Raw genomic sequence first — 13997 nt, 5'->3', positions numbered from 1 at the left:
AAAATGTCCGAGCCATTCATGTCCTGTATATATAGTCATTACTATATTCTGCATTACATTTGTGTGTATTCCTTGAAATAGTAATATACAATGGTTTACCAATGCCACGCTGCATATAGAGAACTACTTGCGGCATAGAGAACGACTTGGAAAAGAGGGTTGTCCACACCAAGAACAATAACTAAATTAGATTAGACTAGAGTCCACACCACAACGTTGGTTAACAATATCATTATTTGTTAGGATCACTTTGAGACCGGTTTGATGGTAGATAGAATCACTGACAGCTAATCGAAATCCATCCGAATTGACGGCACATCATGTTCCACACATCATTCACACTCAACATGTTAACAGAATCATTCATCAGAGTGCATACTCACACCATTATCCCCCCCCCCCCCCCCCCCTAAATCATGATCATCAGGTCTTTCTCCTAGTATAATCACTAGGAGAAAGATTGTTTTCAAAAAAGTGTACAGAAAGTGTTAAAATGATGATTTTATGTGGCCACACCCACCAGTTCATTAAGTATGCTTGGTTTTCAGGTGGGTGGTGATCCGTCCTGAACTGAAGCCGCACCCACAGCTGTTGTTCTATGATAAAGGGGGAGGGGGTTAGGGGAGGGGATGATATTGTGAAGTCACTAACGTGCCGTCGTGTTATTTCGATTGGGACTCAAGGGCATTGAACTTTCAGGAAATTACACAGCGAAACATATCTCAATATTCTAACCACACCTGGGGTCTACTAGACTAGAGTAATGTTAACTCCATAGACGCATACAAAACGGAAAAAGTACAAAAATCACGGCACTCCATCTTTAATAATCAGAACATTGTAAAAACCATCTCCCTGTCCATCAGGCTCACAGAGACACAATAACATCACTGTTCTCCACTAGAGGTTCTCAGCTATAGTATAGAAAACAGCGCTGCTAGAGTCTAATAACAGTTCTGAAGATATAACTAAGAGAGAGCATGTTCTGGTTTTGCTTCAAGTTATGTTAACGGGTCATATAACTATGCTTAAGATGCTTCTGTTTTAATTGTGATTTCACTCTGAATACATAATCAATGGATAATCACCTGATAAAATAAACTGTCTGCATTGCAATAAAAGCATGTATAAAACTATTGAATGCCCCCCAATTCTGTGATGGAAATGAATGATTAAATCTGAGATAAAAAAGAAGAAAATAAAATAAATGCTGTGTCAGGGTTTATAATGTTTGTCAGAATACAAGGCAAAGGTCTCTTTCTTCCGAGCAATCTTCGTTCCTACATTCACCTATGCGGTCATGAAGTGTGGGTCATGACAGAAAGAATAAGGTCGCGAATACAAGCGGACAAAATGAATTTTCTTCAACGGGTGGCTGGCATTTCCCTTATAGTCAGGGGGCCAATACAGAAAAGTGCTTCAGAAATGACTTTTGCTAACATGTTTGGGTAGAAGCTGACAACCATTTTAGTTTGGTTAGAGGGTACACATAGGGCTAGGATGACCAGATGTCCCCCTTTGTGTGGGACAGTCCCTCATTTCCAAGACTTTTCAGGCGTCCCACAAATTGAGACCCTGTCCCACATTGTGACTGGCAGGCATCAGTGTTCAAATGCCCTAATAGCTAGTCCCCTAATAGTTAGCGTTCTGTTGTAAAGCTCTCTCAGTGTCTCTTTTCCTCCAAGATGTGTTTTTATTAAGCTTGTTAAAATAACATGAGAAATATCCCCTAGGCTACAGTACCAAGTCGGCCATACCACACATGACCATAATTAGCATTTTAAAGCAAAATGTGAGACGCCAGAGGGATTTAATAACAAAATGATAGGCAATATTAGGCCCATGGTCGAATATGACATCAAGGCATTTGGCAGTTGGTGTTGGCTAGACCTCTCTCTCGTAGCAACTAACAAATTGCAACTTAAGTAATACGTTGATAACCCCGTCCTTTCCCACTTGTCCCACACAAGCGATACTTATGTCCCTCAAATGAACAGTTTGGATCTGATCACCCTACATAGGGCATAGAAGACATTTCAGGGTGGTTGTAATGTTGAATTTATTTTCTGGTGAGTGGTGACTTTAAAAAGCCCTTTAATATAATGCTCATTTCATGCTATAGTCAAAATCCGATTATTATTCGTTACTTGAAATGTTCCACTCTGGAACGTCCAGCCCTCTGAAGGGTGTAGTTGCCCCACCTACCAGCCCGTTAGTCCTTCTCCCGGCCTGTCTGTCTGTCCGCCTGTCTCCCTGTATGTTTGTCTGCTAGTGTGTATGCCAGTCTGTCTGTCCGCCTGTCTCCCTGTATGTTTGTCTGCTAGTGTGTATGCCAGTCTGTTTGTCCGTCTGTCTACTCCCCAGTCCCCCTGTCAACCTTCTGACGGTTATGACCCCTCTACCTGCCTATTGTGTCAAACCTCATGTCTGTCTGCCTGCCTGCTTGTCTGTCAGTTGATCTGTCTGTCTCTTGGTCTTGTGTGTGTGTGTGGGGTGGGGGGGCTGTCACACTCTTATTTTGTAGTATTGCTTTGTGCCTTCCTGTCTGCCCCTGTAGTTCTGTTCCTGCCTTCTCTCACCAGTACTGTGATTAGCCTTTGTTTCAGCTGTGTCCTGTTACTGCCTGTGTCTATATATATGTTTTGTTCAGTTCCTTGTTGGATTATTAGTTATATAGTCACAGTTTTCTTTGTTTCTCTTGTATTTGAAATGATCTCAGCGTTCCTTGCTCCTAGTGTTTGTTATTTTCCCCCTGCTCTTCGTGTTCCCTGTTTTGGGTGTTAATAAAACACTTTTGAACCTGTTCCTGACTGTCGTCCTGCATTTGGGTCCTACTCTCTGGTCTCAAACTGTGACACATGAGCTGTATGCCATATCATCAAGATTAAAACAAAAAAAACTGAACCGGAAACTGGCAGTATCTTTGAAACTCCGGACGGTATAGCCTTCGGGTCATTGTGGCACGCAAACCCCCGCGATAAGGTAGACACCCACAGGAAGAAGTTGAGTACTTAAAGCTATTTGACAATGCTGATCAGCTATAGTGAAACTGGGATAGAAACATGGCCCTCCACAAGCAGCTGTGTGGGATATCTATCATGCTCGTCCTGCAGCTCAAAGGTAAGAAAATATATTCTTTGATGTTTCCACTTTATATCGCTTGCCCGGTTGCAGTCTTATTAATGATATTTGAATGTTTTAAGTTTAAACGTGAACAGAAAATGTATTCACTTATCGAAAATAATGTAATAAGACTTTTCCCTTTTGCAAAGTCTTATTTATTTATTTATGTACTATCAATAGGCCAGATAGATAGATAGTAGCCTATCTATCTATTATTGAAACCATATATATTTAGTTAAATCAAGTTTGTTATTCAGGACCTTTTAATATTTGCAATTGTTAATACAACATTCAACTTTACCCACTGGCTCATCTTACCCCATGCATTCTCCCCTATAACGATAAGTTTTGACTTTAACATGACCAATTACAAAATGCCGTCCATTAACCTACAGTTAATGGACGGCATCTAATGAACTAAAGCCAATTGCATTTGAATTGGCTGTACAGTCAGAGGTTTACAGACCCACAAAGAGGAGACCCCCTTCCAGGATGGACAGGCATGCGGGCAATAATCAAATGCAAAAGAACAAAACTGTTAGATGTCAGTGCTGGTATAGCTGCAATTTGCAACTCTAGATTGTTTTTATAATGGGATGAATCTAGAGTTGCAATACCCTCCATTGACTCCCCACTCATCCTAATTGCGATCTGCTTGTATTAAACAACGTTAAACTCACCAACATTGCAGCTGTAGGGCAAGTTTGAATTATCCTCTTTCAATCTGCCGAGCTTTTGTGTCATACAAATCCACCGTAGACATGTTAGGAGCTACTTTCTGTCAAGAAATTCTGTGCAGGTGATTCTTTTTCTAAATGTTGGAGTTTGGAAGCGCTCGTCATAAGTCACTGAACGGCCCTGCGTGCCATCTGTTTCGCATTTGCACATAATGCAGGAGGCAGCAGTGCGACCCCTTAATAAAAACGGACACTCATGCATGAAGGAAGCATGAGTTCAAGTCCGTTGCTCTCCCCAGGTTGTCGGAGGGTGTGTAGAGCCCAGGATTACAATAGATAATTGACACAGGGGTGAGTGCTTCCAAACTCCAACATTTAGAAAAAGAATCACCTGCACAGAATTTCTTGACAGAAAGTAGCTGTAAGTATGACACAATTGATCTGAATTTGCACACGGGCATGGACCATTAGCATATGCACCAAATAACGACGCCTATTTTTCACTTTCCCAAAATGTAAGCTGGAAATGTCTTGGAAATGTAGTTTTTGTTTTGTCTCTTGTCTACTTTTATTTGAGGAACACTATAGAAGTTTCAGTGGAAACTGCAGTCCAGATGAACCATTATATTTTATCTAAATCTATGTTTAATATATCTTAGCACACAATGAAGAAATAGGCGACAGAGTTCACACATGCTGTGCTGTTGACTGAACCTAATGTCTTCCTTTTTTTTAATTGCAGGCTCTTTTTCACAACTGTCTGGTAAGCAACCATGTGAAACAGTTTTTATTTATTTAATTGTATTGTGTTTGTTTGGTTGTTTGCTTGTTTGTTTCATTACATTTCCTATTTATTCTGCCACATTAAAGATGAATTTAAAACATGAACAGCCTGTGATATCCTGAAAAGTGGTACAAGTCAGTGTAAAAGTGGTGTTGACTTAAAAGAAAAGGCTATTTGTGGAGGCATAATCCATACTTTTAGTTGGCTTGGGCTGTATTTAGTGGGAATATATGCAGGGTTCTACTGTTTGTTTGTAACCTTTATTTCAGGGGAATCCAATTGAGACCAGGGTCTCTTTTTCAATGGCGCCCTGTATACAAATAAGAACATTTACATTTTATATACATGACATGGACACACAGTAGGCCTACAACAAATATAATCCACAAGCACATACACACAGAAACAAAACCTTGTAACCAAATGTTACAGAAAGCAGGTGCATATGCCTTCCTCTAGTGTGAGGTCAGTTAAGAGTATCTTAAAAGTAGTAAACGAAATAAAAACATTTAACTTCAATTTGTTTTGACAACCATTCCATAAATGTGGAGCATACACCCTGAAGGCAGTATCTCCCAATTTAGTAGTAGTTTTTGGTACCTTCAATAAAAGCATATCTTGTGATCTAGTACCATAAGCTGATGTATTGAGAGCTAGCAGTTTTGTTAAATACAGAGGTAGTTTACCAATTAAAGCTTTATACGTGAACAGGGTAGCATGTTGTTTCCTTCTAAGAGCCAGAGAAGACCATTCTACTGAGGTATATAATGCACAGTGATGTGTTCTGAAACCTGCTCCTGTTGGTATACTGTACCAGCTCAGTGGCCTTGTGGTTTGAGTGTCCGCCCTGAGATCAGGAGGTCGGGGGTCAATACCCAGCCTGGTATACCGAAGACTATACAAATGGGACCCAGTGCCTCCCTGCTTGGCAATCCACATCAAGGGTTAGATCATTGGGGGTAAAGCTCTGCGACATACTAGCATCATGTCCAGGGGGTGTACTTGTACATCAAGCCGAGCGTAGGCAGGCGTGTTAGATGGGCATGAAGGAATTGTGAACGGGGAGTGGACTGTGATAAGAACAGAGCGGTCTCTACAACTTCATAAAACATCTCTCTGATTATATTTGTTTTGTTAGTTTGTGGCCAGGCGCCTCAGAACACCAGAATCGTTGGAGGTCACGACTCGCCCCCCGGGAGCTGGCCTTGGCAGGCCAGTATAAACCATCCTCTCGTAGGTTATTTCTGTGCAGGTTCTCTTATCAACAAAGAATGGGTGCTGTCCGCTGCCCACTGCTTCCTCAGAAGGTGAGAATTTAATACGTCTCTATGATATACCTGTAGGCCTATAGGACTCCAAATTTGGGTGGGATTTCAGCCTGATCTGACCGTCATTGACTTCCATTATGAAATGAAATTGAAATATTTCAAAACAATATATAAAACATCCTGTGAAAGGAGATGTGTGGAGATACTACCATGGCCTTACTGGCAGTGAATAAGAAGGTTTGCCCCAAAACACACTCTCCCCGCGGGTCAAATCCACCCACCTCAGAACAGTTGCCAGGTATTCCTAAACGTAACCTCGATCAGTAAAAACTATGTCTAAAACTAAACTTATTCCTAAACATAACCTCAGTAAAGCTATGCCTAAAACTTACCTGATTCCTAAACTTAACATGCAGTAAAACTATGCCTAATCCTAAATGTATTCCTAACCTTAAAGTTTTTCTATCGATTACTCACCCCATGAACTCTATGGAGCTTATTAAGTTATTAGACTCATTTTTTTCTTTCTTTTTTTAAATTTCAGCAACACTCCTGACGGTGAGATCGTTTACTTGGGCCGCCGGAGCCAAGAAGGAACCAACCCCAATGAGGTGTACAGGACGGTCACACAGGTCATCCGCCATCCTGACTACTTTCAGCTGGCCAATGAAGACAGCGACATTGTCCTGTTGAAGCTCTCCAGTCCCGTCTCCTTCACGCCTTACATTCGCCCTGTCTGTCTGGCAGCAGCAAACAGCACCTTCTACACCGGAACCACAAGCTGGGTGGCTGGCTGGGGGCTAATCTCAGCTTCTGGAGGTGAGAAGGCCTGCCAAAATGTCTAAAAGTAAAACATTTCAGATGGCTAAAATATGACAAACTATCTTACATTTTAATGCCAAAATAATTACTGGTGGAAACCCTTGTGTACGTCTTCTCTTCCATTAGTTGTCCTACCCTCTCCAAAGACCCTTCAGGAAGTTGAGGTGCCGGTCGTGGGAAACAAACAGTGTGACTGCCTTTTACACCCACGCTACACCATCACACAGAACATGATTTGTGCTGGTCTTCAAGCTGGAGGAAAGGACGCATGTCAGGTGACAATCATTCTACTCTCTCGGTCATTCTCTCTCATCTCTCTTTGACAACCTGTCAAATCAGCAATCAAATTGAACGTATTCATCGTAACTCACAAAGATACAGTAAAGATTTTGACCCCCTGCTCTTCTCTTTAGACACAATTAGATCAATGGTCATGTCTCACCTATAGAGTCTCTATGTCTCGTGTAGCCGCAGACAACTATTACACAATCTCCGAATGCTATATAGAGTCTGGAACTACAGCTCCCGAAATCCGAGTAAGGAAGCTGCCATTTCCGTTCACGAAAATATATTTAAAAATATCTTTAGAGCTTATTTTTGTATTCCCTTTTCTGCTAAGCAACAAGCTATATATGCTTAGATGATTTCTATTCATATTAGGATAAATGTGCGTGACTGTAAAGACGAAACTGAAGTGGCGAGGAGGCTCCACTTCTGCTTTATAGTTTACTCATGACAGCTCTTCCGTTGGTCCAGACTGTATGATGAAAGCATTTGGAAATTGCGAGAGGCAACAGTCTGGTAACGCGAGACTAATAGAGTATAGACACGACAAGAATTTTGACCCAATGGGCAAGATTACATTTGACATTACAATCAAACAGTAAATTTAATATAGCAATTTATTAAATATATGTCGAGTCAATATAACCCAACAAAGTAATTTTACATCACATATACAGAAACTTCGATCATTATTTTTCAGGTTTTATTGATTGAAGTATTTATTAACAGTTTGGAGAATTACAGTACAACTCAATACAAGACTGTTAACCATAAAGCATTACACTTGTTTACAATAGGGTCCACCATGTTCAATTCATCATAAAAGGTGTATTTCAGTTCCTGTGCCCTGCAGCAGAAATCTGAATACATAAAGCATAAATAACCCGTTGTAGATGTAAAAACTGCAAGATTGTACATCTGCGATTTTTGGTGGATTTTAGAAAAATCTTGAAAGTGTTGGATAATTTTGAATTACGAAAACGTTTGAGAACTGCTGATTTGGTCATTTGTAGAATCGAACTCGGGTCTTAATGGGATAATAAATACAAAATGAAGAATATACATGTACTTCTTAAAAAATACATAATTAATCTGTCATTTCCTCATCAGGGAGACTCTGGTGGACCGATGGTGAGTCGCGGCGGTACCCGCTGGGTCCAGTCTGGGGTGGTGAGCTTCGGCGTGGGCTGCGCTCGGCCCGACATGCCAGGAGCCTACGCTCGCGTGTCTCGCTTCCAGAGCTGGATCAACAGCCACATCACCACTGACCCACCAGGCTTCGTCACGTTTACATCCGCTGGCACCGACACTGATGCAAGCTTCGTGTGTGGTGGTAGAACACCTCCACCACCACCTGTAGCCACTACTGCAACACCGCCCGATACACCACCACCTGGCCCTGATACAGCCACTACTGCTACCTCATCCCAACCACCACCACCATCCATGACTACATCATCACCACCACCTGTTAGATCATGTGAGAGTATATTTTGTTGTGGCCCGAATGCGATCCATTTCTCCTACTTTATTCATCTATTTACTCCCGTGCTGATTCTGTACACCATGGCTTAAGGCAGTGCAATTGTGTATGCCTATTTTATTTATTTATAATATACATTTTATATCATCATATGATTGTAACACAGTAAAATTATTTTAATAAATTATTATATAAGTATTTTAATAAATTATTTTCCTTTTTTTCATCATTATTTTCTGTTGAAGCTAGTTGCATTTAATGAATGAAATGTGATAGAAGTTGAATTGATTATTAATTATAATAATAAATATAGCTGCAAGCAGCCCCAAAAAAAGCTATACGCAATATACACAATGAGCTATATAAACATTGAATTATTTGACAAGTAATAAATAAAAATCACACTTGTGTGAAGTGAGAGGCGCTCTTATCATCATCATCACATTCTGTGTTCAGCCAATCAAATCATCACAATTGTGGTACACAGTCTACACACAGCTTTGTGTGTAACCAGAGTCAGACTCCATTGCACTCCAAGGTCAAATGTCTTTTTTACAAACGAGTGTGAGCTTCAGTTCCTGAAGGATCCTCACGCCCCTCAACCATAATTATTGCCAGATTTTTTGAAAAATAATAGCACAGAACTGCCAATACTGCTAAAATCTATCTATAAATAAAGTCTCTGTACGTGTATATGTTTGTAATCCACACAACTCGAGAACCGTTCACCCCACCGACTTCAAATTCGACACACGTGTTCCACACCCCCACTGTCCGATAGCCGGTTGTCCAGAACCAGCACAAAAGCCTCTGCCCAGGCTCTGGACCTGATCACCGCTATATCTCCATATGGAGCTGGCTTGTTCTGACATCCTACAAGCAATATGCAGAAATGCAGTATATGGGTTAATTGATTAGGGGAGATGGATAAATCACAAAATATATATATTTTTATTTTAATCAGGATTGTCATTGTAGCCTTCTATGCCATGGCTGCGCTGCTTATTCACAAGCTATCTGCTATTCTTGAAAATGTGTGCATGTTTGAAAGCAAACATTTTTAACTCAAATCCTTGCTTCCAACAGTAAAATACATGTATTGAAACAGTAATGACAGTAAAAACAGTTCCAACAGTAAATCTATTGACATGGGGGTACATGGCCAAATAGCCTATGTACAGTATATACATATCATGTTGGCTGTCCTTGACATAAACATTTGAACACCACATAGAAACATGCAGTTAAACATGCAGGTTTTTCAGAAAGCTGTTTTTTTAATTTCGAAGGCATTTGTAAAATCAGCCTCTGGGTTAATTGTGATCGTACTTCAGATTGACCTTCAGATTGTTGAGTGCGTCATGATGACAGGAAGAACACCACTCCAGACAAGAGAGCAAGGTGTTGTGGATCAGAGTAGGAATGAGGAAACCAGCGACACGTCAAAATAGTTTAATAGTCAGTTGCCACTGTATGGGAGGAGTTGAGTACAAAGCAAAGCTATTTGACAGTGCCAGTCAGGTAAGTGGAATGGAGAGATAGAAACATGGCCCTCCACAAGCAGCTGTGTGGGATATCTCTCATGCTCGTCCTGCAGCTCAAAGGTATGAAAGGCCATTGATTATTCTTTGATGTTTCTACCCAAGGCTAAAACAGAAAATACAACTTTATTTTGTTACTAGGATGGCCTGCTCGGTTGCACTCTTATATTTGCATAGGCCTACATTGTTTTTATATAGCCTGCATGTGGTAGAGGATTATAATTAATTATATTACTGGCATATGTGTTCCCAATTTTTCATTATATATTTTGCTTATAATTATCTGACAATAATTACAAGTTTTGACTTTAACATGGCCAATTACAAAATGAGCATGCTTTGCTCTGCCATTGTGAGCTACTGTACATTATTTTGATCCCACCCAGCTCCTTACTGGCTTTGATGTATAACTTATTTACTATTCAGATTTTCATTAATTTTGTGGATTTGTATCGTTTGCTACAGTACAATTCCCCTCATCTATTTTATCAAAAAGAAGGAATTTTAAAAAAAGAATAAAAAAGGTAGCACATCCAATTATTTTTAATAAATGGCGGACAAAGTACTCACAGTACAATTCCCCAGTGATTTGATCTAATCAATCTAATTTATAGCAGTGAGCTAAAGTCAAGTGTATTTGTATTCCCTATATTGCAGTGAGACATTTATAGGATCACATTCATTTTTACAAAGACAAATGTAACCTCAGGGAGGACAAACCTGTTAGATGTCAGTGCTGGTAAAGACATAGCATCTAGTCTGTCACAAATTAATTATACACTATTGTGTATAATTTGTATATGGTTAGGCCACTAGGGTTCTCTGTTAACAGCTACTTTAAGATATTTACTAACAGATCCATTATGAATGACTATTAGCCTATGATATAAAACTAACTCCACAGGCTTTGGGATTAGATGTGGGACCTTAATTGGGATTGTCACTCTAGACTAGAGTACAATGATGTGTCACAGGTGTGACACACCTTTTTATATTATATTATTAATTATTGTATTATAGCCTAATAGCATAGCACTATTAATAGTAGTACTGATAATATATAACTCTGAGATCATGCTTTATGTGAATCTTACAGTATTAACCCTAACCCTATTTCAGCACTGACATTTTGTCCGACTTTGGTGCTCTATATGTTCAACATAACCGGTTTGCCAAACCAGTTAGTTTCAGTTTTGTCTCTTGTCTTTTTTGAGCTGTTACTGTGGACGACACACTGGTAATGCATTAGGCCTACACTTTTTTACAACAGGGTCCACCATTTTCAATTCATCAGAACATTTCGAGACGTACAAATATATACACTTCTATATAAAAAACAGAAAATCACTTTTATCTGAGGAAGACTATAAAAGTTCCAGTGTAAACTACAGTCCAGATATTTAATGAACCCTTTAGTTTTAGTTTTCTGTGAAATAGATTTTTAATATGTTTAGAACTAGGCGACACCACTATGCTAGCTGTTGACTGAACCTAATGTCTTCCTTTATTTTGAATTCCAGGCTCTTATTCACAACTGTCTGGTAAGCATACATGTGAAACTTGTTTGGTTGTTTGTTTGTTTGTTTGTTTGTTTGTTTCATGAAATGTCCTATTTCTGCTGCCAAATTCCGCGCGCACACACACACTGTCCCAGAATCTAATATTTTCACCTTTATCGTTGCTTAATTGATTGATTTGTTCAATCATGCACAGTTCAGATTACTTATACCAAACCTATAGGCCCCTGGAAGGCCTGTAACGACTAAATAGTTACTATTAGGCGAATTACTCAACGTTTTAGGCCTATACTGTTTAATGCTAAAGCTTAAAACAGTTAATCCAGTGTTTAAATAATCCAAACCAGTGTCTGTCAAATAGTCAAATAATCAAATAGTTAGTAGCAAATAGTTAGGTAATTAAAACCTGTATGGATGACAAAGAAACAGAGCAAATAGAACATTATGTTTACAGCTATTTAACTGGTAATGTACTACTATGCAAATGATGATACAATGTTTATAGAGCGTCGCAGTCCCGCCTCCTACCCTGGACCAGGAAATGAAACCCAATGCATTTTCCTCATAGACATTTCTTAAAGTATTTATTTAAAGACGGTTACGCCGCGGACAAAGCCAACTCGAGTCGTGACAACTCATGACAACACAAACAATATTTTGGACCAAACAAATAATTAGAAAGAAGAAAAAACCGGCAGGTTACAACACTTTTTTTGTTGTTTTTCTTCTTTGTAAAATATTGTTTGTGTTGTCATGAGTTGTCACGACTCGAGTTGGCTTTGTCCACGGCGTAACCGTCTTTAAATAAATATTTTAAGAAATGTCTATGGGAAAAATGCATTGGGTTTCATTTCCTGGTCCAGGGTAGGAGGCGGGACTGCGACGCTCTATACAGAAATAGAATGAACATACCGTTAGTCCATTTTGAAGTTAGATTGTGTGTTTTACACGGCTCAAATCTTGTGGTTGCAAAGGCCTAATGCATGCATGGCTTCTTTTAGCGAGACAAATCAGGAGAAAATCTACTTTGTTATCGACCTTTCTTTATCCCAACAACAAACTCTCGCGAGATTTGAGAGGAGTCAGGAAGCCTCTCTCTGTCCTTGGTCAGCTAACTGAGACTTCTGCCTCCGTTGGTGGTTTACAGAAAAGAGACAGAAAATAGCCTGCCATATAACCCTGAGAGGCGGAACTACCATCATTGTATTGGTGAGGATGGCCCTTGAATGACAAAATCCCTAATTCCCTTCACCACAACACAGCAGGTCACAAGCCACACTTTGGTTAGAGACACATGCATATGGAATGCTCACATTTGAACAGTCACTGCATGTAAATACTGTACTGTTACATTTCAACATTGATTTCACACTAAGCATCAAGGGTATGGTGTCTGTTTTACTTTATTTAACCTGAAATTGGCATGCTATTTATAAAACCAAAACATCTCTACTTTATTGAAATGTAAATTTCATAAACTCTGAGAGTCATTTTGAGAAGACCATTTTAATTTTCTGATAATATTTTGTTTCCGTATAGAAAAGTAAATCTAACATTTATATTCATTATACCTGCAAGGGCTCTTTTTTCATCATAGCTAGATGATTGCAAAACCTTGAAATGACTTAAAAGAGATGCCATGGTAACAAGGTGATTATTAATCAGTTTGCCTGAAGTGGATCACAAATTGTAATGTGACCTTTCACAAAACATTCACAGTATAGAGCACACCTTAATCTCACTAATCCACCCACCCACTCAAATGTATGTATGCGTGCGCACACACACACACACACACACACACACACACACACACACACACACACACACACACACACACACACACACACACACACACACACACACACACACACACACACACACATGCAGAAAGGCACACCACATATCAAAAATGAATGTCAATCAACGCCAACTGGCAGCTCCCTTCTAACCCGAGCAGTATAGTATTATAATCATTTTCACCAAAGACGCTTTATAGCTCCCATAAACAGAAGAGAGGGGAGAGAGAAAGAAAAAAAAGCAAATGTCGGGGAGAGGTGACCAGATTTGAGGCTATTCTCTTCTAGCCTCAAATCAGTCCCCCCCCCTGCCCCACTCACCACATATCCTTTCAGCCCCATTCTCCCGTGCCCAGGTCCTCTGACAGAAACAATCACGGCCCATTGAAAATGCCCGTCTCACCAGAAAATGGCATCATGTAGAAATCTATAAAAGGTTTTAATGTCAGGGGCCCCGTGATTGCCCGGGTTTTTATCAGTCATTCACAGAATCATGGCGTCAGACACACACCTGACAGGAAAAATACAGGAGGAGTGCATCCTGGGTAATGGCAGGGCTGTACTGCAGGTGGATGGCCCATACCTTATCAATACTAATTGTATCTGCTTGACAAAGCTCAGTGCCATAATTTGCCCCAATGTTCCTATAGAGAGGGGGGGGGGGGGTGCTTCAGAAAGAGAGACATACAGATTATAGG

At 39.9% G+C, this 13997-nt stretch overlaps 1 protein-coding gene across 1 annotated transcript; it reads left to right on the top strand.

Annotated features, from left to right (window-relative positions):
• The first annotated feature begins 2893 nt into the window (after positions 1-2893).
• LOC306928984 (serine protease 33-like) lies at positions 2894-9051 on the top strand. Its single transcript, XM_079509317.1, has 6 exons — positions 2894-3120; positions 4543-4563; positions 5723-5891; positions 6397-6671; positions 6801-6949; positions 8070-9051. The coding sequence occupies exons 1-6, from the start codon at positions 3063-3065 to the stop codon at positions 8532-8534; spliced, it is 1137 nt and encodes a 378-aa protein (XP_079365443.1). The 5' UTR covers positions 2894-3062; the 3' UTR covers positions 8535-9051.
• Positions 9052-13997: the final 4946 nt, after the last annotated feature.

Source organism: Electrona antarctica (assembly GCF_951216825.1).
Source record: "Electrona antarctica genome assembly, chromosome: 9".
Taxonomy (NCBI): Eukaryota; Metazoa; Chordata; class Actinopteri; order Myctophiformes; family Myctophidae; genus Electrona; species Electrona antarctica.
Note: the sequence above shows the minus strand (reverse complement) of the source record. Positions and strands in the feature narration are given on the sequence as shown.

What these genes read in the sequence shown, in the direction of transcription:
- LOC306928984 (XM_079509317.1), top strand. Translation starts at nt 3,063, where the DNA reads ATGGCCCTCCACAAGCAGCTGTGTGGGATATCTATCATGCTCGTCCTG. An exon ending in GCTAATCTCAGCTTCTGGAG is followed by an intron (nt 6,672 to 6,800) that starts GTGAGAAGGCCT and finishes CTCTTCCATTAG; the next exon opens with TTGTCCTACCCTCTCCAAAG. An exon ending in GAGGAAAGGACGCATGTCAG is followed by an intron (nt 6,950 to 8,069) that starts GTGACAATCATT and finishes TTTCCTCATCAG; the next exon opens with GGAGACTCTGGTGGACCGAT.